This window comes from Coregonus clupeaformis, chromosome 18 (genome assembly GCF_020615455.1).
Source record: "Coregonus clupeaformis isolate EN_2021a chromosome 18, ASM2061545v1, whole genome shotgun sequence".
NCBI lineage: Eukaryota > Metazoa > Chordata > Actinopteri > Salmoniformes > Salmonidae > Coregonus > Coregonus clupeaformis.
In genome coordinates this window covers 19,734,095-19,754,292 of record NC_059209.1, presented here as the reverse complement: position 1 = coordinate 19,754,292, position 20,198 = coordinate 19,734,095, and the positions used below count along the sequence as shown (strand labels likewise).

The 20,198-nt window shown below is 46.2% G+C and overlaps 1 protein-coding gene across 5 annotated transcripts in view; it reads left to right on the top strand.

Moving 5' to 3' along the window:
• The window catches only part of trpm3 (transient receptor potential cation channel, subfamily M, member 3), a 309,076-nt gene extending 297,132 nt beyond the window's left edge, over positions 1-11,944 (top strand). For all 5 annotated transcript variants that reach the window (XM_041864642.2, XM_041864639.2, XM_041864640.2 and 2 more), the window contains 2 exons: positions 3,520-3,652; positions 6,370-11,944. In XM_041864642.2, the coding sequence (XP_041720576.1) occupies positions 3,520-3,652; positions 6,370-7,897 (1,661 nt within the window). In that variant the 3' untranslated portion in view covers positions 7,898-11,944. The remainder of the gene's footprint in view (positions 1-3,519; positions 3,653-6,369) is intronic.
• Positions 11,945-20,198: the final 8,254 nt, after the last annotated feature.

Here is a 20,198-nt window from a genome sequence, read left to right as displayed (position 1 = left end):
TCATTTCCCACTGTGCTGTCTCGGCTTCTATCTGTCGAAGCTCTTCATCAATATATTCTGACTCATATGAATATGGTTCTGCAAAGTATGCATCCTCTTCTTAGAATGCTGGGTAGAGTGAAGGCTGTGAGGATCACGAGAGGCGGGCTGGGTTTAGATTTTTTGTGCTTCTGAGGATCAGTAGAAACGTGTTGCGTCTCACCCGATTTGATAAGTTTGAAGTGTCGTGTGTGTCTCTTAGGAACAGGGCACCCCTCAAGGGGGTTATATCTGGAGTCTTGTGGGAAGTAGATATTGACAAGATGAAAAAAAATCCTGGAGTGTTTGATGCACGCCGGATGAATCGTGTGGTGAATGAAGAAAAAGTAAAGAGTCTATCTTTTGTTTTTTGATAAGGAGTCTCTCCCTACTGAAGTGTGGTTAGGGTATATTAACTACAGTCAGAGCATTTATCCCAAGGCCAATGCAGTGTGATCATTGTAACGCTTTTGGTCATGTTTCAAGTGTTTGCAGAAGGCAGAAGCCAAGATATCCAAGTTTTGAAAAATATCATTTTATGTGTTATTAAAGTGATGAAAATGTGTCATGTTGCAATTATGGTGGGAACCATGAAGCCACGTCTTTCGAATGCCCCACAAGGGTGAAAGCGAATGAGGTGGCCAAAGTCGGGGCTATCCAGAGCATTTCATATGCAGCAGCTGTTAAAAAGATTGAGGGTGTGAATGGTGCACTTGAAGAGTCCATGGTGGTGGATAGGCCTTCACTGCAGGCTGCAGGGGTTGCCTTTCACCAGCAGGATCCTGACATTTTAAAGGTTAAGAAGGTGGACTTTGTGGCCTTTATAACTATAGTGATAAATGGCACTGCCTAGGTGGAGTGAAGGTCCAGGAAGATAGAATTCAATGTGGAAGCGGCGGAGCGGTTCCTGGGGCTGAAAGATTTCTCAGAGAAGGAGTTACATGGAATATTGTCACAAGCTGTACCACCCTATGAGGCCCTAGAGCCTGAGAAGGGAGATATGGAGATTTGAAAGATGGAAGAAGTGGGAGTTTTGTTTTGTTTTGTCAATGTAATATTGTTATTTGTGTGGATTAAGTTAGTTTCCCTATCAAGTATGGATTTTCTTTTTACCTTGTTTTGGTTTCAACCCGTCCAGTTTGTGGCGGCACTTTTTTGGTTGTAGTCCGCCATAAAACCCACAGAAGAATGCATCCTCTTCAGGCTCGTAGCTGTCCGACTCAGACATGTTTTGATTTGGATTGAATGATTTGGGGCGGTGTAGCGCTTGAAAGCTGTATCTGCACTACGCTAACCTCGAGAACCAGCCTCTGTGGAATTTGGAGGTGTGGCTACGCGGATGTAGTAGTGACGTAGAAATGAGTTCCAAGACAAGGCCAAACAGGAAGTAAACACAGTTCGAGTTATACACATTAATTCTCGTAATAGTGGAAATAGCCAAGTGTTTTGATATTGACATGCGTGTATAGCCCACAAAGATATGAGATGGCTGTAGAGTTTCTTGTGCGGACATTTTGAAGCATTTTTTTTGTTGTGAGTCTGGCCACTACCACTATATGGCTCATGCAAGCAATTAAGCCAGCCAAATAAATCTCAGGAATGGAACTCTGACCAAAACAACTGTCTGGATGATGCTTCAACACTAAAAGTATGTGGAAAATGAGGTGTAACATGCTGAAAACCGAAATATCCCTTCAACCTTTCAGAATGAGTGCCGAAACGTAACCCTTAACTTCGAAATTTGACGTTTGGAGAAATGGAATGATACAGAGCAGCATCGAAATTTGACCGTTGGAGAAAATAAACGATACAGAACAGCAGCTTCTAAATTTGACATTTGGATAAATGGAACGATACAGAGTAGCAGGAGCAACCCAGGGTGTTAAAAATACTTTGAAATTTGACGTTTGGAGCAAGGTGCATAAACCTGTAATTGCGCAGTGAGACTGAGAGCTTGTTGAGCTGACAGCCTAGTAAACCGAATCACACAGCCTGTGTCACAGGGTTGTGACAGCTAAGTAGGACACTATGTCCTGGTGTTGTTGCCCGTTCATGCTCTCCCCACTAAGTAGACTGTGTCACGGTGACATCTAGATGGCTACCAATATTATGTATTTCTTGTGTAGGCTGCTATCCTACTTGAAATATAATCTTGGGAGGGAAAATAATTGGCCATGTTAGCAGCTACTGCCGGCGACACTGATAGAGCTGCCCAGTTGAAGCACCTTAGGTCAGCAGGCACCTCAATACAACACCTGTGCACTGGTCATTCGCATCGGCTTTAGAGGCTGAGGCTTGTGAGTAGTAGTTGTGAAAAAGGTCACAAATCTGAGCTCAGTTTATTCTCTATGGCATCATCACAATTATTATCTGGGTGATTTTTTTCTAGGTCGCACAGCAAGATATTTACAAGGAATTTAGAGCAGACCGAAATTTTAGCCAGCTAGCTAGCTAGGAAAGCTATGAAAACATGCAGTAATTCAACATAGGCTAGTAATAAAGTTACTTGTAAACAAGTCAAGGTACCTACCCAGCAGCTGCTGAAAATATTATTCCACTTCACAGCAGCTTCAAGAAGATATTTACTAAAATAGTCTGAGTTTCAGGGACTGAAGCGCGTTCTTGACCGCAGATGGGCAGTTCCAAATGCTGCAGGAGACCAGGTATTCCACATGGGTTATGCATGCAGGGTACACTAAATTAGAATGGTTGCAGCCAAGGAGTAGGGAGCGTCTGTAAATTCTTAAGGGAGAGGAGCGAACAGCTATAGAAAACACACACCTAGTTGACAAATCTACAAAAGAGCTAAATGAGATCTTCTGAAAATAACTAGGTAAGATACTCAGGTGAGAGAGTGATGTGGAGCCTTCCTCGAATAACTCTGCAGAACAACTCAGCAGAAACATCAGGCGACATCCTGACAACTGATACACAGAAATGTTCCTGCAACGTTCCCATGAGAGGTGTCTAGAACATTAATATCTTATGTTCAGAGAACATGGCAATCATGATCTGTGTAAGTTTTGGTGGGACATTGATGGAATATTCTCCTAACCCTCAGAAAACTGGACACGAACGTTCTTGCAACGTTACGTGAAACGTGTCTAGAACATTAATATCTTATGTTCAGAAAACATGGCAATCATGTTCTGTGTATGTTTGGTGGGACGTTTATGGAATATTCTCCTAACTCTAATGCCAAAACATGCTAAAAAGGTTCTCAGAAGGTTTTTGCTAACACAGATTGTTCCCCTAACTAACGGAAAACTGGACACTCAGACATTAGGGGAACAATACGAGTAACATTAAAAAAACATTATCTCTCCCTAGAATTGTTAGTTGGGTAGCTAGCAAAAGGACAGTACTAGACAACAACAGATTAAGACAAAAATTATACTTAAGATACTTTAGATATCAGGAGTCCTCTAGCTATAGATTGATTAATCCTTCCTTGTTTCCGCTTATCCTTCCATGTTGCTTTTCATCATCTTTCCATCACAGAGCTCTTCATCACTGAAGATGAGCTGAAGAAAGTTCATGACTTTGAGGAGCAGTGCATTGAGGAGTACTTCCGTGAGAAAGATGACCGCTTCAACTCCTCGAATGATGAGAGGATCCGAGTGACGTCAGAGAGGTTGGACATGAGCAAACATAATCCTGTCATGCTTAAGTACAACACATAATGTAGGCTCTTAATGTAGGCTCTTACTTTTTTGTCAGCAAATCACTTCCTCATCCTCTTGTGTAGTATGGGGGCACCAAAAAAACTTGAACAAAGGCTCCAAAAACACCCAAATAAACTCAGCAAAAAAAGAAACGTCACTTTTTCAGGACCCTGTCTTTGAAAGATAATTCGTAAAAATCAAAATAACTTCACAGATCTTCATTGTAAAGGGTTTAAACACTATTTCCCATGCTTGTTCAATGAACCATAAACAATTAATGAACATGCACCTGTGGAACGGTCGTTAAGACACTAACAGCTTACAGACGGTAGGCAATTAAGGTCACAGTTATGAAAACTTAGGACACTAAAGAGGCCTTTCTACTGACTCTGAAAAACACCAAAAGAAAGATACCCAGGGTCCCTGCTCATCTGCGTGAACATGTCTTAGGCATGCTGCAAGGAGGCATGAGGACTGCAGATGTGGCCAGAGCAATAAATTGAAATGTCCGTACTGTGAGATGCCTAAGACAGCACTACATGGAGACAGGACGGACAGCTGATCGTCCTCGCAGTGGCAGACCACGTGTAACAACACCTGCACAGGATCGGTACATCTGAACTTCACACCTGCGGGACAGGTACAGGATGGCAACAACAACTGCCCGAGTTACACCAGGAACGCACAATCCCTCCATCAGTGCTCAGACTGTCTGCAATAGGCTGAGAGAGGCTGGACTGAGGGCTTGTAGGCTTGTTGTAAGGCAGGTCCTCACCAGACATCACCGGCAACAATGTCGCCTATGGGCACAAACCCACCTTCGCTGGACCAGACAGGACTGGCAAAAAGTGCTCTTCACTGACGAGTCGTGATTTTGTCTCACCAGGGGTGATGGTCGGATTCGTGTTTATCGTCGAAGGAATGAGCGTTACACCGAGGCCTGTACTCTGGAGCGGGATCAATTTGGAGGTGGAATGTCCGTCATGGTCTGGGGCGGTGTGTCACAGCATCATTGCACTGAGCTTGTTGTCATTGCTGACAATCTCAACGCTGTGCGTTACAGGGAAGACATCCTCCTCCCTCATGTGGTACCCTTCCTGCAGACTCATCCTGACATGACCCTCCAGCATGACAATGCCAATAGCCATACTGCTCGTTCTGTGCGTGATTTCCTGCAAGACAGGAATGTCAGTGTTCTGCCATGGCCAACGAAGAGCCCGGATCTCAATCCCATTGAGCACGTCTGGGACCTGTTGGATCGGAGGGTGAGGGCTAGGGCCATTCCCCCCAGAAATGTCTGGGAACTTGCAGGTGCCTTGGTGGAAGAGTGGGGTAACATCTCACAGCAAGAACTGGCAAATCTGGTGCAGTCCATGAGGAGGAGATGCACTGCAGTACTTAATGCAGCTGGTGGCCACACCAGATACTGACTGTTACTTTTGATTTTGCCCCCCCCCCCTTTGTTCAGGGACACATTATTCAATTTCTGTTAGTCACATGTCTGTGGAACTTGTTCAGTTTATGTCTCAGTTGTTGAATCTTGTTATGTTCATACAAATATTTACACATGTTAAGTTTTCTGAAAATAAACACAGTTGACAGTGAGAGGACTTTATTTTTTGTCCTTTTAGAAACTCTCAGTATAGATGCAGGTCTTTAGGTATTGTACACATAAAATTGTGTCATTACGAACTTTATCCGCAATTTAATATTCAGTTTTGTGCGACTCGAGCCATTTCCCCTATCCAGCTGTTCCATTCTCAGTGTAGCCTGCTGCTACAGGTAACTGCCAAAATAAATGAAACACCAACATAAAGTGTCTTAATAGGGTGTTGGGCCACCACGAGCCGCCAGAAAAGCTTCAATGCGCCTTGGCACAGATTCTACAAGTGCCTGGAACTTCCTGTGTGGAAGCTCCGCATGCTTTCAATATACTTTGTGTCCCTAATTTATTAAAGTTTCCTTTATTTCCGCAGTTAGCTGTAGAATGGATGACATGGTATTGCTGGAGTCGCAAAAAAATTGAATATAATGTTGAGGATAATGTTCAGAACAACACAATTTCATGAGTACAACATCTAAAGACATGCATCAGTATACTGAGAGCTTTGCCATTTCTAAAAGGATGTATTTGGGTGTATTTGGTGCCTTTGTTTATGTTTTTTTCACGGCCCCAATACTACACAACGAGGATGAGGAAGTGATTTTCTGTTTGGGGTAAGTTTCTCAAAAACGTGTGAATTCACAAAAAAAGGTGTCTGGACCCTGCTATAACATGCCATTTGCATCAAACATTTTTTATCGGGTTCTAAAAAAGAACACTTCTCCTTTAAGTACAACACATGATGTAGGCTCTTACTTTTCTGTCATTATTTCCAGTCAAGGACCATATAATCACTTTCACCCCCTCCTCTCTCTCTTTCTCCCCCTTATTTTTCTCCCCCTTCCCCCTCCTCTCTCTCTCCCTCACCCTCCTTTCTCTCCCTCCCTCCCTCCTCTCTCCCTCCTCTCTCTCTCCCTCCCCCTCCTTTCTCCCTCCCTCCCTCCCTCCTCTCTCTCTCTCCACCTCCCTTCTCTCTCTCTCTCTCTCCCCTCCCTTCTCTTTTCCTCCCCCTCCCTTCTCTCTCCCCTTTCTCTCTCTCTCTTCTCTCTTTCTCTCTCTCTCTCTTCTCTTTGTCTGTTTCAGAGTGGAGAACATGGCCATGCGTCTGGAGGAGGTGAATGAGAGAGAACACTTCATGAAGGCATCTTTACAGACCGTGGACATCCGTCTGGCCCAGATGGAGGAGCTGATTGGTCGGATCGCTGTGGCTCTGGAGCGAGTCACAGGGGTTGAGCGGGGCGAGGTCAACAAGGCCCGCTCACGCACCTCCTCTGACTGCACAGACTCGGCCTACATGCTGCGTCAGGGTGAGTGCCCAGACGCGGCATACATTCTGCGCCAAAGCAGCTTCAACAGCCAAGAGGGGAACTCCTACCGGCTCAATGAGGGTGCAGAGGGCTCCATGTCGCCGCCCTCCCCCACCAGTCTGGCAACGCGCACACGCAGCCACTCCTTCTATGTGGGCGGATGTCACGAGCGAGCCGTGCCCGAAAGGGCTGACCGTTTCCTCAAGGAGCGCTCCTTCAGCCTGCAACGAGCCAATAGCTCCCAGTCGGTGGCCTTGTGTACCGCCCCCAAGGAATCTAAGCCCCTCCCACTGGCCACGCTGTCCGTCTCCCAGCAGCACCGCCCCTCTTCCTGCATCGACATCTTTGTGTCGGCATCCGAGGAGGAGGGGCCAGCCAAGGTCTTTTTCGACCCACTGATGATGGCCCCTCCCCTCCAGCGTGACTCCTCGCTCCACTCTGAGATTATGGAGGCGGTGCTGTCGAGCGGGAGGGACTATGGCGGAGGCAGCGGGTTGGGCGACAGACACTCGGAGGGTGGGGCCGTGTTCGACAGCGTGGCTGCAGACCTGTCGCTATGCTCCGCCTACCTGCTCCCAGATAACACCATGCCGCCCTGGGAGCTGGACCCCTCTCCGCCCCCATCAGCGGGCCTGCTGGAGCGCTCCAAGAGCAGCCGCTACCTGTCCACTGGCGGCAGGGGCTACCTGGAAGAGCCTCACTTGGTCAAGTCTCACAGTCTCATGTTCACACCGCGAGACTGCTATGGAGGCCTAGGGGCAGGGGTTCAGGTCAAAGCGGCTGAGTACACCAGCATCACCGACTGCATAGACACCAGGTGTGTCTCCGCCCCTTACACCACCGGCGACTGTTCCCAGTCCCCCGGAGGTTCCACCTCATTCCCCTTTGACAAGCCACTGGACATGAGCTCCTCCCACCCAGAGCGCGAGGCCGAGCTCAGCCACACAGAGTCAGACCCAGAAGACCTAGAGGACCTGGCCCCTGCCCCCGAGCCCCGTCGCATGGGGGGGGGCTTAGGAGGGGCGAGTGGGACCCCCTTCTGCTCGCCCTTCTCCAGGCTGGAACGAGCCAACAGCTGCTCCTCAGACGACTCCTCCCACCCTCCTCCAAACAGAAAAAGCCTGTCGGTCAGTGAGAGGATGGAGAGGGGTGCAGACCGTGGGGGGATGGGGGAACCCAGGAACCCCTTCCTGAGGACCAAGTCTGGGGCGCGGCACGACGCCAAGACAGACAGCCTCTCCATGAGGAAGCTGACCACCCCCTCTGCGTTCCGCAGCTTCGACAGCAGACATAACTACACGTGACAATAATGAAGGGAACAGGAACGGGACAGGGCACATTCTGTTATACAGGACCATAGGGCTGGCTGGGGGGAGAAAGCAAGGGCCTTGGGGAGGGCACCTACCAGTCTTAAAGTGCTATGAAGCTAGGGTAGTTCTTACCTCCTCCTCAAGCTGACTCTCGTTGCGTGTTTGGTGATGGAGGGTATGTGCCGTGTCTGTCTACCAATTTTTTTGTCAAGTCAACACACTATTACTGTAATGCATCATGTCACAGAACATTAGTCTAGTCCACATAGAAAGTATAGAAAAAAATCTCGGATACAACAGTTTAGTCAGTCTTTAGAAAATGATCAACTTGGCCACCTGACAATATATAACTATAGGTCAGTATTCCTCAACCCCAAATTTCCTCAGCTTCTCCTTATTTTCTCTCTGCCCTTAACCTGCCCATACCCATGGATATGACCCTTTGCTTTTGTGCTTCCACTACTGAAACAGCACTCAGTTTTTCCACCACTGACATAGTACTGCATGCTACTGTAGCTGCATGCTACAACAGTAGCAGCAGTAGTAACCTAGTCCCCAGGGTAATTGTACGTATTGCATATAAGCCTGAAACACCAACAACTCAAATCTGGCCTATTTGTGGCTCCGAATAAAAACACTTGTGGTGAGCTGAGGTGTTCGGAGGGAGCTGATTTGATTAGAAATAAAGCCAATGGCTATGGGTCGGGACTTTTTCCCTGATCTTTCTATTGGGTTAATGAAGGCCATGTTTGAAGCTTTGGTCCACCAGACTGTCTGAGCATTAGGGGGAAGGGTCTGGTGAACTAGATTGCAGCAGTAGTGACTGTAGTAGAACACACATAGAGACCAGTCAACTGGTGATGCAGGTTGAATTTCTGGATATGATAGCGCTCTATAAAGTATAATGCATGTCCCTGATTTAAAATCCATGCACACTGACAGTCAAGTAGCACTGACCCAAAGGGTCAAAATCAGGGCACTAAAATATATTACCTACATGGCCTCAGTAACAAGGAAGATGGGATATTTAGTTAAATGTAGATTCATCATAAGTGTCTATCTATTTCCTTGCGTTGTCCAATCCCGTCACCCGGGCTTATTGTCACTGTGGCCTACAGTGTAGAGGAGTGAACAAAGTGTTAACACGCACACACACATAATCATACATGCACTCTAATGCCTGCAAGGTGTATGGAATGGGTGAAGGAAAGCCAAAACAATTCCTCTAATGTAACAGATTGTTTGATACACCAGCATCATCCCATTGTTATAATTATTTCCCTTAGATCTCCTTTGCTCAGTGAAAAACTCAGAACTGGACACAAGAGGGAGCTGTGACCCTATTTGAGGAGTCCTTCATCCCAAACTGTAAGCCCATTTTGAAATTGGAACACATAAAAATCAAAACCATTAAAGTCGTTTTTTTAGCAACCAAACATCAAACATGACTGGTAATAGTACCCATTCCTTTCATTTCTGTGGCAGCAGCGTTCTGTTGCTTGGGTCTGACACCTGCTAGTCTTGAGTAGTCAGACATTGTCATCTCCTGTTCGCTATGAATAGTGAGCTTCAAGATTAGAAGGCTGGAAATCGAAGCTAGACAGACACTGGCCTATGAACTATCATTGGATCCGTCCTTCTTACTTTTTTTGGCTTTCATTCATGATTTCTTCTATTCAAATTGAATTACCAGACTGACCAGAGTAATCGCCTAGAATGGTAAACTGAAAACGGCAGAGAATTGTCTGCAAAATATGTAGGACCACAGAATACTGTACATTGCATGAGTAGGCTAGAAAATAATGGTTAGAGAACTGAATTCCACAAGATGGAGTTATTTGAAACATTTGCAAAAGAGTCAGCTCTATGAATCTTATGCATTTCAAGAGAGGTAGAGGCACCTTTCAAGTCGATGTAAAAAAGCAATGGCAGAGAACCAGTGTTTTTTAAATCTCTTAATTTATTACAACTCATAATATTTGACTGTTGTGGAATACCTGTTACAACATGTTTGTAATACTGGATCTACATGAGTAACATTTACATCACAGGATCTCAAAAATATATATATATGTTTGTGTTTTAAATTTGATCAATATTACATCACTTCAATTGAATTACATTGCAATTGTTTTGATTGTGCTTATATTTACTTATTTTGTTGCTTACAATTAATAATTGAATGGCTGTTTGAAATACGAAAATACTATTTATATCTTCTCAGTGCTATTTTGTCTAATTTAAAGTATTGAATTATTACAAGCTTTTAACATTTACAAAAGGTGTCACCTATAAGCACTCATGTATTATATGATTTACTTAATATATGATGTGATTAATTACTATATTGTACATCGCAATCATAGTTAAAGTATTGAATAATTTGTTTATATTGTATGTTCTTGAGCAGCTGTCAAAGAGAAAAATATATTTTTTAATGTAAGTTGGATATTTTAAAGCAATACTCCGCTACAAGCATTACCAAACTGAGGGTGCCTTTCAAGCATGGAGTGGCTATTTGAAATTCACAGACATTAAAACGTCTAAATGAAATGGGGGGGGAGGGGGGGACTGGCTGCTCTCTGTGGATGTTTCATTTGCCTTATCAATGTCCAATACCATTGAATGGGTGTTTTCACACGTTTCCTAAGCTGCTTCTTTGTTTTGTAAGGATGTAGATGTGGAAGTGACGCTGAGCAGATGGAGGAAATGTGTTGTAAAATAAGGAATATTTCAATCTTTCTTGAGCAGACAGGCCTCCACAAATCACTGTGCATATGCATTCAACACAAATTCTCATGGGACCTTAGATCTATATTTTCTTTGTTTTTTTGTGTAAGGAAATGTAATATGACCTCTCACTTCAGTTGTGTTCCATGAATCCCAACCCTCCTGCCCCTTTTGTGGACACAGGAGTCAAAGTTCAAACCAACTAAAACCAAACTATGAGCTTTAACACGATCACAAAGTGTGAAGAATAGGCCTTCGGGCTTGGGCTTTTATTCAAAACTAGTGTAAGGGTGCAGGTAGTCATGAAAAAAAAAAAAAAAAGGCACAATGTTGGATTCTCATGTTGTTAGTTGTTGGTGCGGTTATGTCTCACAATACATGGGATAGTTCACTTTTTCAAAATGTTTAGAAAAAAAATAAGCGAAAGCTTAAAAGAAGTGAACAAACTGTTTAAAAGATGGCTGAACACCATTGAACACGCTCGTTGAAGGAACATTACGTTGCAATAGAGGAGAGATAAGGTGATGGTTTGGTTCCCCTTTGGCTTTTTGTCCAGGCACTGGTTAGGGTCCTGGGTCCTTTAATTAACCTCAGTGAATGGGCTCTCAGCCCTCCCGTGGACATAATAAGTATTTTTGTTTTCCTAATGGAGAGGGACATGTCCATAACACTTCTAAATCATGTGTAAATGCTCTATAAATGTTTGTATATGTTGCTGTGGCTGTTGTACAATATACTAATATATAAAATAAGAGGGAGTTCTATGTATGTCTGAGGACACAGAAATGACAGTAGCCTAACACTGAGAATTTTGCCAATGCTATCCAACAAAACCTAATGTACAGTATTTTCTCAATATTTTCCTATACTGTAGCAAACAGTTTTGTGAATCATAGATTATGGTTATAATTCAAATAGGTTTTTTCCCCCCTCAATCTGTTGGTGAGTAGGCTACTCGTATGCTAAAGAGGAGTCCAAGCACATTTCTGCAATAATGCTGATATTGTAGTTTGACTTGAGGGGACTTATCTTCCAGCAGTTTCACTTTATTTAGTGTCCTTTAATGCATGCAGTTCTTCCACTGAATATGTACAGAAATACATTCTGTGTGTGTGTGTGTGTGTGTGTGTGTTTGTGTGTGTGTGTGTGTGTGTGTGAGAGTTTGAGTGTGAGAGAGAGAGAGAGAGGGAGAGAGAGATGTTAAATTGCCTCACAGTAGTGAGTATTTGGATGCAAATGCAAATCTGTATTCTTCAATATGAATAGGATCATGTCTGGCATGCATTATTAAATAAAGAAATGAATACTTAACTATGGTGTCTCAGTTATAGGCTATTTTTCAATGTGTTATAAAAATGATGCATTGTGTTTATGAGGAACACAGGTAATAATGTTAGAACTAACTTGTTGTAACTTCGTTGTTAAAGGGATAGTTCACCCAAATTACAAAATTACATATTGGTTTCCTTACTCTGTAAGCAGTCTATGGAAAAGGTACAGTATGCCAGCAATCTATGCTTTGGTTTTGTTTTCCTGGCACTGTTTTCAAATGCTAACATTTTAACGTTTTAGCATTTGTGGCACAAATCCGACGCAAGTTATCGTACCTATATTAGCATTTTTCACACATCAAGCTCAAATCATCCTTAAGTATCTCAAATTGATTGGGTAGCTCAACTAAGTCACTTATAGATGATTTGGACATGACTTACAATGACTTGCAATTTATTTGTGCCACAAATGCTAAAACGTTAGCATTTGGAAACAGTGCCAGGGAAACAAAGCATGGATGCTGTCATCCTTCTCCATAGACCGCTTACAGGGTGCAAAACCAATATGTAATTTGGGTGAACTATCCCTTTAGCATCAAAGACAAACAATGTTTATTCAATGGAGCACAATTCTCTGCAGTTGCCGCCACATATTATCACCCCGTTGGTCCTAAACTCACAGTAGTAGCCCAGTCTTATATCGATGCTGACTGCGGGTTCTCTGAACGGACAACATTCACTGAATGGACCACATTCACAGGCATTGATAATTCAAATTTAGACTCCTTTGTGACATGGTGTTTGTTTTGAATGTAGGCTTCCTGGGACTGCGGAGATTTGGAAACAAAGAGAATATGCCAAACTTCGAGGAAAGTGGCCGAGAGGGGTCCAGCTGCGACATCATCTCTCAGTGCAGTCATCCCTCAGGGTCTCTATGCTGCCACCTACTGATGTCATCTCTCAGCGCAGTGCATCTCTCAGGAAAAGTGAGGGTTTCGAAGGGAGTGGACGTTTTGAAAGGAACCATATAAGGAGAAGTGGGGGTTTCAAAAGGTGCCACTCAAGACGTCGTTTGGGTTATCGGATGTTAGGAATTTCAATTATGCAAAAACATATGTCTATTCACTCACTGTGAGCTGTGTCTTTGAACGTTACCTACCTGTAGCCATATATCTCTACTTTACTTTACTATTTATATTTTTGACTACTTTTACTTTTACTTCACTACATTCCTTAAGAAAATATTGTACTTTTACTCCATACATTTTCCTTGACACCCAAAAGTACTTGTTACATTTTGAATGCTTAGCAGGACTGGAAAATGGTCCAATTCACGCACTTATCAACATAACCTCCCTGGTCATCCCTACTGCCTCTGATCTGGCGGACTCACTAAACACACATGCTTCGTTTGTAAATGATGTCTGAATGTTGGAGTATGCCCCTGGCTAGCCGTAAATAAATAAAAAAAAACAAGAAAATGGTGCCGTCTGGTTTGCTTAATATAAGGAATTAGAAATGATTTATACTTTTACTTTTACTTAAGTATATTTTAGCAATTACATTTACTTTTGATACTTAAGTATATTTTAAACCAAATACTTTTAGACTTTCACTGGAGCAGAATTTTTTTGGGTGACTTTTACTTTTACTTGAGTCATTTTCTATTAAGGTATCTTTACTTTTATTCAAGTATTACAATTGGGTACGTTTTCCACCACTCCATGTATGTAACATTACGTTTTTTCGTAAATGTAAATGCTAGCTAACGTTAGCTACCTTAACTTATAAAAAATTCATTAATTTTACAATTTATTATTTATTATTTGAAATAATAATAATTTAAATATCAAGTCATGTCGGTTCTAGTATTCATGGAATTCCAGAGCTTCTAGGTTTAAAAGACTCCTTTCGACACTGGCACTTCTCCTGAGAGATGCACTGCACTGAGAGATGACATATCAGTAGGTGGAAGCATAGCAACCCTGAGGGATGACTGCTCTAAGAGATGACATCGCAGCTATTGAATTCCAGCGCATCTAGTGTTAAAAGACTCCTTTTGAAACCCCCACTTATCCTTATGTGGTTCCTTTTGAAACGCCCACTCCTTTCAACACCCCCACTTTTCCTGAGCTATGTACTGCACTGAAAGATGAAATACAGTATCAGTAGGTGGCAGCAAAAAGACCCTGAGGGATGACTGCTCTGAGAGATGACGTCACAGCTGGACCCTATTGAAGTGGCTCACTTAAGAACTTCTATGGCGCATGAATTCATTCTGAGTTCACGGAAGAGAACATTCTGTTATACAGTCACACGTGGACACACGCTGCTACACACACATCTGTCGTAGTAAGGGTTGCCATGTCTGCGATTTTCGCGCAATTGGGATACTTTGAAAACGATGTTGCGGGTGAAAATGTATTGGCCGCCATGGCATTTCTCTTAAAAATATATTAATTTCACTGTGACCTGCTGCTGACTGTCAGGCTGTCACGTTCGTTCATGAACGGGTCAGACCAAGGCGCAGCGTGATATGCATACATGTTTATTTGACTATTAAACACAACAACAAGTCCAAGGTACACAACGTGAAGTCCAAGGTACACAAACAACATACCTAACACGGAACAAGATCCCACAACTAACTAGTACCAATAGGCTGCCTAAGTATGGTCCCCAATCAGAGACAACGGGCGACAGCTGCCTCAGATTGGGAACCACACCGGCCAACATAGAACTATACATACTAGAATGTACAACATGGACAAACACAACAAGGAATATACACACCCTGACTCAACATATAAACGTCCTCTGAGTCAGGGCGTGACACAGGCAGTGAGGCAGGCTGTTACTGAGTGAGTGAGTGGTGGGGAGGGCCAGAGGGGTGTGTGCAGGGTTACCAGATATACATAAAATGTATAGCACAATGACCACTCAAAAGGCCTGAAAACAAGCAAAAAAAATATTCACAGCAAGAGAGGAGTTGACATATTTATACAATAAACTATTTTCCCATAATGTTATCGAGCCAATTAAGAAGGAATATCGTAGTAACTTGTAACAACATTAAAAGCAAAATTGGGTTTTCCTCAAAATAATAATAATTTACCTGGGCGCATACCTGGTTGACTGGGGGTGCTGGCAGTGGAACTCAGCGATGAGGCCTGGGTCCAGGATGTCCCTAAAGGGGACCCAGCACCTCTCCTCCGGGCCATAACCCTCCCAGTCAACCAGGTACTGGAATCCCCTGCCCTGCGGTTGAACCTTCAGGAGGCGCCTCACCGTGTACGCCGGTTGGCCGTCGATGTGACGGGGAAGAGGGGTGGGCCTGGAAACAGGAGACAAAGGGCTGTGAGACATAGGTTTAATCCTAGACACATGAAAAGTGGGATGTATACGGAGGGTAAGGGGCAACAGAAGATGAACAGCAGAGGGGCTATTGATATTGGAGATTGGGAAAGGGCTGATAAAACGGGGGGAAAGTTTGCGGGACTCCACCCGGAGGGGCCGATCCCAAGTGGACAGCCATACCCTCTGCCCGAGACGATACCGAGGAGCCGGGGTCCGGTGGCAGTCCGCATGTCGTCGATACCTGGAGGTGGTCTTGAGAAGAGCCAACTGGGCTATCTTCCAGATACGGCGAAAGCGACGGACAAACATCTGGGCCGAGGGTATGCCGACCTCTTCCTCTTTCTCCGGAAAGAGCGGGGGCTGATATCTCAGGGAACACTCAAAAGGCGAGAGACCAGTGGCAGAGCAGGGAAGGGTGTTGCGGGCGTACTCAACCCACACAAGTTGCTGGCTCCAGGTGGAGGGGTTGGTGGAGACAAGGCAGCGAAGAGTCGTTTCCAGGTCCTGATTGGCTTGCTCCGACTGGCCGTTAGACTGGGGGTGGAACCCGGAGGAAAGGAACACGACGACCCCCAATGAGCGTGCAGAACGCCTTCCAGAACCGGGACGAGAACTGAGGACCCCGGTCGGACACCATGTCAACCGGGAGTCCATGGATCCAGAAGACGTGCTGCACCATGAGCTGGGCAGTCTCTTTGGCAGAGGGTAGTTTGGGGAGAGGAATGAAATGGGAGGCTTTGGAAAACCGGTCCACCACATTAAGGATGATGGTGTTGCCATCAGACGGGGGGAGACCAGTGACGAAGTCCAGGGATATGTGTGACCAGTGACGGTGAGGGACAGGAAGGGGTTGAAGGAGACCAGCCGGAACTTGCCGAGGAGTCTTATTCTGCGCACAGATCGTGCAGGTGGCGACAAACACAGAGACGTAAGGGACCATGGTAGGACACCAAAAGCATTGTTGCACAAAGGCCAGGGTCCGACGGGAACCCAGGTGGCAGGTAAGCCTGGTGGAGTGGGCATATTCCAGGACTGAGGGGCGGACAGTGTCAGGAACAAACATCCGGTTATCTGGGCCCCCTACCGGGGTTCGGCTGGGAATGCTGCACCTCACGGACCTGCTTCTCAATTCCCCAGCTGAGAGCCGCCACCACACATGAGGTGGGGAGGAGGTCTTGGGTCCGATGGGGTAGCCGCAGGGCTATAGCGGCATGAGAGCATATCTGGCTTGATATTCTTGGAACCCGGGCGGTAGGAGAGGGATAAGTGAAACCGGGTGAAAAGCAGGGCCCACCTAGCATTCCTGGAATTGAGGCGCTTGGCGGTGCGGAGATATTCCAGGTTCTTATGATCCGTCCACACAATGAAAGGATGTTCCGCCCCCTCCAACCAGTGCCTCCACTCCTCCAACGCCATCTTCACAGCGAGAAGCTCACATCATAATTCCTCTCAGTGGCGTTAAGACGATGGGAGAAGAAGGTGCAGGGATGCAGCTTGAGGACCAAGGCAGAACGCTGGGACAGGACAGCCCCTACTCCAACATCCAACGCGTCGGTCTCCACCACGAACTGACGGGACAGGTCAGGATGCACTAATATGGGAGCTGTGGTGAAGCGGTGTTTGAGGTCCCGGAACGCCCGGTCCGCAGCTGGGGACCACGTGAACGGAACCTTGGGAGAGGTCAGTGCAGACAGGAGAGAAGCCAGGGTGCTGTAACACCGGATAAGGTGGCAATAAAAATAGGCAAATCCCAGGAAGCGTTACAGCTGCACTCTGGACATAGGTTGGGGCCAATCCACCACTGCTCTCACCTTTCCTGGATCCATCTGTACATTCCCCGCAACGACGATGTAATCAAGGAAGGGGATGGTGGTTGTTCCGCTTTCAAAAAAGCTGGTTCTCCAGGAGGCGCTGGAGGACCTGTCGGACGTGGAGCACGTGTTCTTGGGCTGAGCGGGAGAAAACGAGGATCTCGTCGAGGTAGACGAAGACAAACCGGTTAAACATGTCGCGGAGAACGTCATTAACCAGGCCTGGAACACAGCTGGAGCGTTGGAAAGATCAAATGGCATGACCAGATATTCGTAGTGACTGCTGGCCGTGTTGAAGGTAGTCTTCCACTCGTCCCCTTCCCGTACCAGGTGGTAGGCGTTCCGCAGGTCCAACTTGGAGAAAACAGTGGCCCCCTGGTAGCGGTTCTTAACTGTGATGTCATTGAGGCCCCGGTAGTTGATGCACGGCCGCCGGCGGGGGAGGCAGAAGGCCGGATACACCCTGCAGCCAGGGAGTCCTCAATGTAGGTCTCCATATCCTTGGTCTCCAGACCCGACAGTGAATACAGTCATCCCCAGGGTGGTGTGGTGCCTGGAAGAAGGTCGATCCCGCAGTCATAGGGTCGGTGCGGAGGAAGCGAAGTGGCCCGGGCCTTACTAAAAACCTCCCAGATGTCCTGGTGCTCTGCGAGAATGGCGGAGAGGTCCGGGGCAACTTCCGAGCACACAGGAAAACGTCCCGGGGCAGGCTGCGCCGACTTCAGGCAATGGGTGTGGCAGAACGGGCTCCAGGCCATGAGGCACTAGCAGTCCAGTTGATGAGGAGATTGTGTTGCTGGAGCCAAGACAATCCCAATACCACTGGAAACTGAAGGGAATTTAATAAGCAGGAATTGGATAGCCTCGCTGTGGTTCCCTGACACTCGTAGGTTGATGGGAGTGGTATTGTGGGTGACCCTGCCTACAGAGTGCCTGTCCAGCGCTCTAACGTCCATGGGAATGGAGAGGGGCTTAGTGGGGATGTCCAGCTTGGACGCCAGGGTAGTGCCCATAAAACTCATCAGCCCGAGTCGATGAGTACCCGGAGAGATTTTGACTGGTTCGCACACAGTAGGGTGGCATGGAGAGGGGTGTGAGTAAGGGGATAGGGAAAGTTCTCCGTATGGCCCACCAGAGTACTTGCCCCTACCGGTGAGCCTGGTCTTTTACATTGACATTTTAGTCATTTAGCAGACGCTCTTATCCAGAGCGACTTACAGTTAGTGAGTGCATACATTTTCATACTGGCCCCCCGTGGGAAACGAACCCACAAACCTGGCGTTGCAAGCGCCATGCTCTACCAACTGAGCTATACAGGGCCCCTTTTAGTGGACAGGAGGACACGAAATGACCAGTAGTCCCACAATACAGACAACTCTTAGTGTTAAGCCTGCGTAAACGTTCGGCTGGAGACAACCTAGCTCTGCCTAGTTGATCAGCTCGGGAAGAGGTGAATCGGCAGACTTCGGAAACTCTCGGGGAAACTCGGGTAGCCTCGGATTCAGTGAGACGTCGGGGACTTCCAGGATGCCTCGTTCCTGCAGCCGCCCATCGATCCGGATAGTCAAGGCAATAAGCGAGTCGAGATCCGTAGGTAGTTCCCGGGCTGCTAGCTCGTTCTTAACTTCCTCCGATAACCCGTGCAGGAACATGTCGAACAGTGATTCTGGGTTCCATGCACTCACAGCCGCCAAAGTGCGGATATCCACCGCATAGTCTGCCACACTGCAGGAGTCTTGCCGAAGCTGGAGTAACTTCCGGGCAGCCTCTCTCCCGGACAATTGAGAATCGAATACCTTCTTCACCTCGTCCACAAACCCCTCCAGACTGAAGCACACGGCAGACTGTTGTTCCCACACTGCCGTAGCCCAGGCGAGAGCCCTCCCGGACATCAACATGATGAGGTATGCTATCTTCGAGCGGTCCGAGGGGAAGGAAGTGGGCTGCAGCTCAAAGATGAGGTAACACTGAGTGAGAAACGCCTGACAGGTTCCCGACTCTCCAGCAAAGCATTCCGGTGGAGGTAAGCAGGGTTCTCGGGAAACCGGGGTGGCCGGGAGAGATGCGCTGTTGACAGCCGGGTTACTGAGGGGCTGGGAGGTTACTGTCGTGGTAGGCTGCCTAACAGACAACTCGCGGAATTGCTCCAGCTATGTATTCACACGCGGTCATGGCGTTCGGCCAAGGTCTGGAAACCCTCCATAAGACCACGCAGCAACTCCTCGTGCCTCCAAATGGTGGTTCCTTGGGAGGAGACAGCATTGCGGAGCTAGTCCAAGTCTGCTGGGTCCGTCATGGCCAGTTCGTACTATTAAGGCTCAGGATAAGACCCAGATGCATACAGTTCGAAATAGCAAAAAGTTATTTACAAAAACGGGGCAGGCAAACGACAGGTCAAGGGCAGGCAGAGGTCAGTAATCCAGAGCGGAGTCCAAAAGGTATAGAAACGGCAGGCAGGCTCAGGGTCAGGGCAGGCAGAATGGTCAAAACAAAAACATTGAATACAGGGACTATGGCAAAACAGTAGTACGGGAAAAACGTGGGTAAGCTTGACGAGACAAGACCAACTGGCAACAGACAAACAGAACACACTGGTATAAATACATAGGGGATAATGGGGACAAATGGGAGACACCTGGTGAGGGGTGGAGACAAGCACAAGACAGGTGAAACCGATCAGGGTGTGACAGCCTTTTTGCTATTATAAACTGGTTACCAACTTCATTAGAACAGTAAAAATTATTTTTTGGTCATACCCGTGGTATATGGTCTGATATACCACGGCTTTCAGCCAATCAGCATTCAGGGCTAAAACCAGGTTTATAACTGTAAATAAATCCCCTTTGAGCATGTCCATAACTAGATCAATCCGACAGGAGAGTTTGAGTGAGTTGAAAGTTGGACAGAGGATCTCACTTGGACGAACTTTTAAAAAAATGAATGTTAGGCTATTTTCTGGCAATTGTGCTATTTTGTGCCAGATGTTAAGACTTCAAACCCCTATAAATAGCCCATTTGCTAGATTGACTTGTCATTTCAATAGGTATAGGCTACAGACTAAATCTGGGTTTATGTTGGCAATTAAACGTTGCCATGGTTTGCTTAGTTAAAGGCAGGTTACCTATA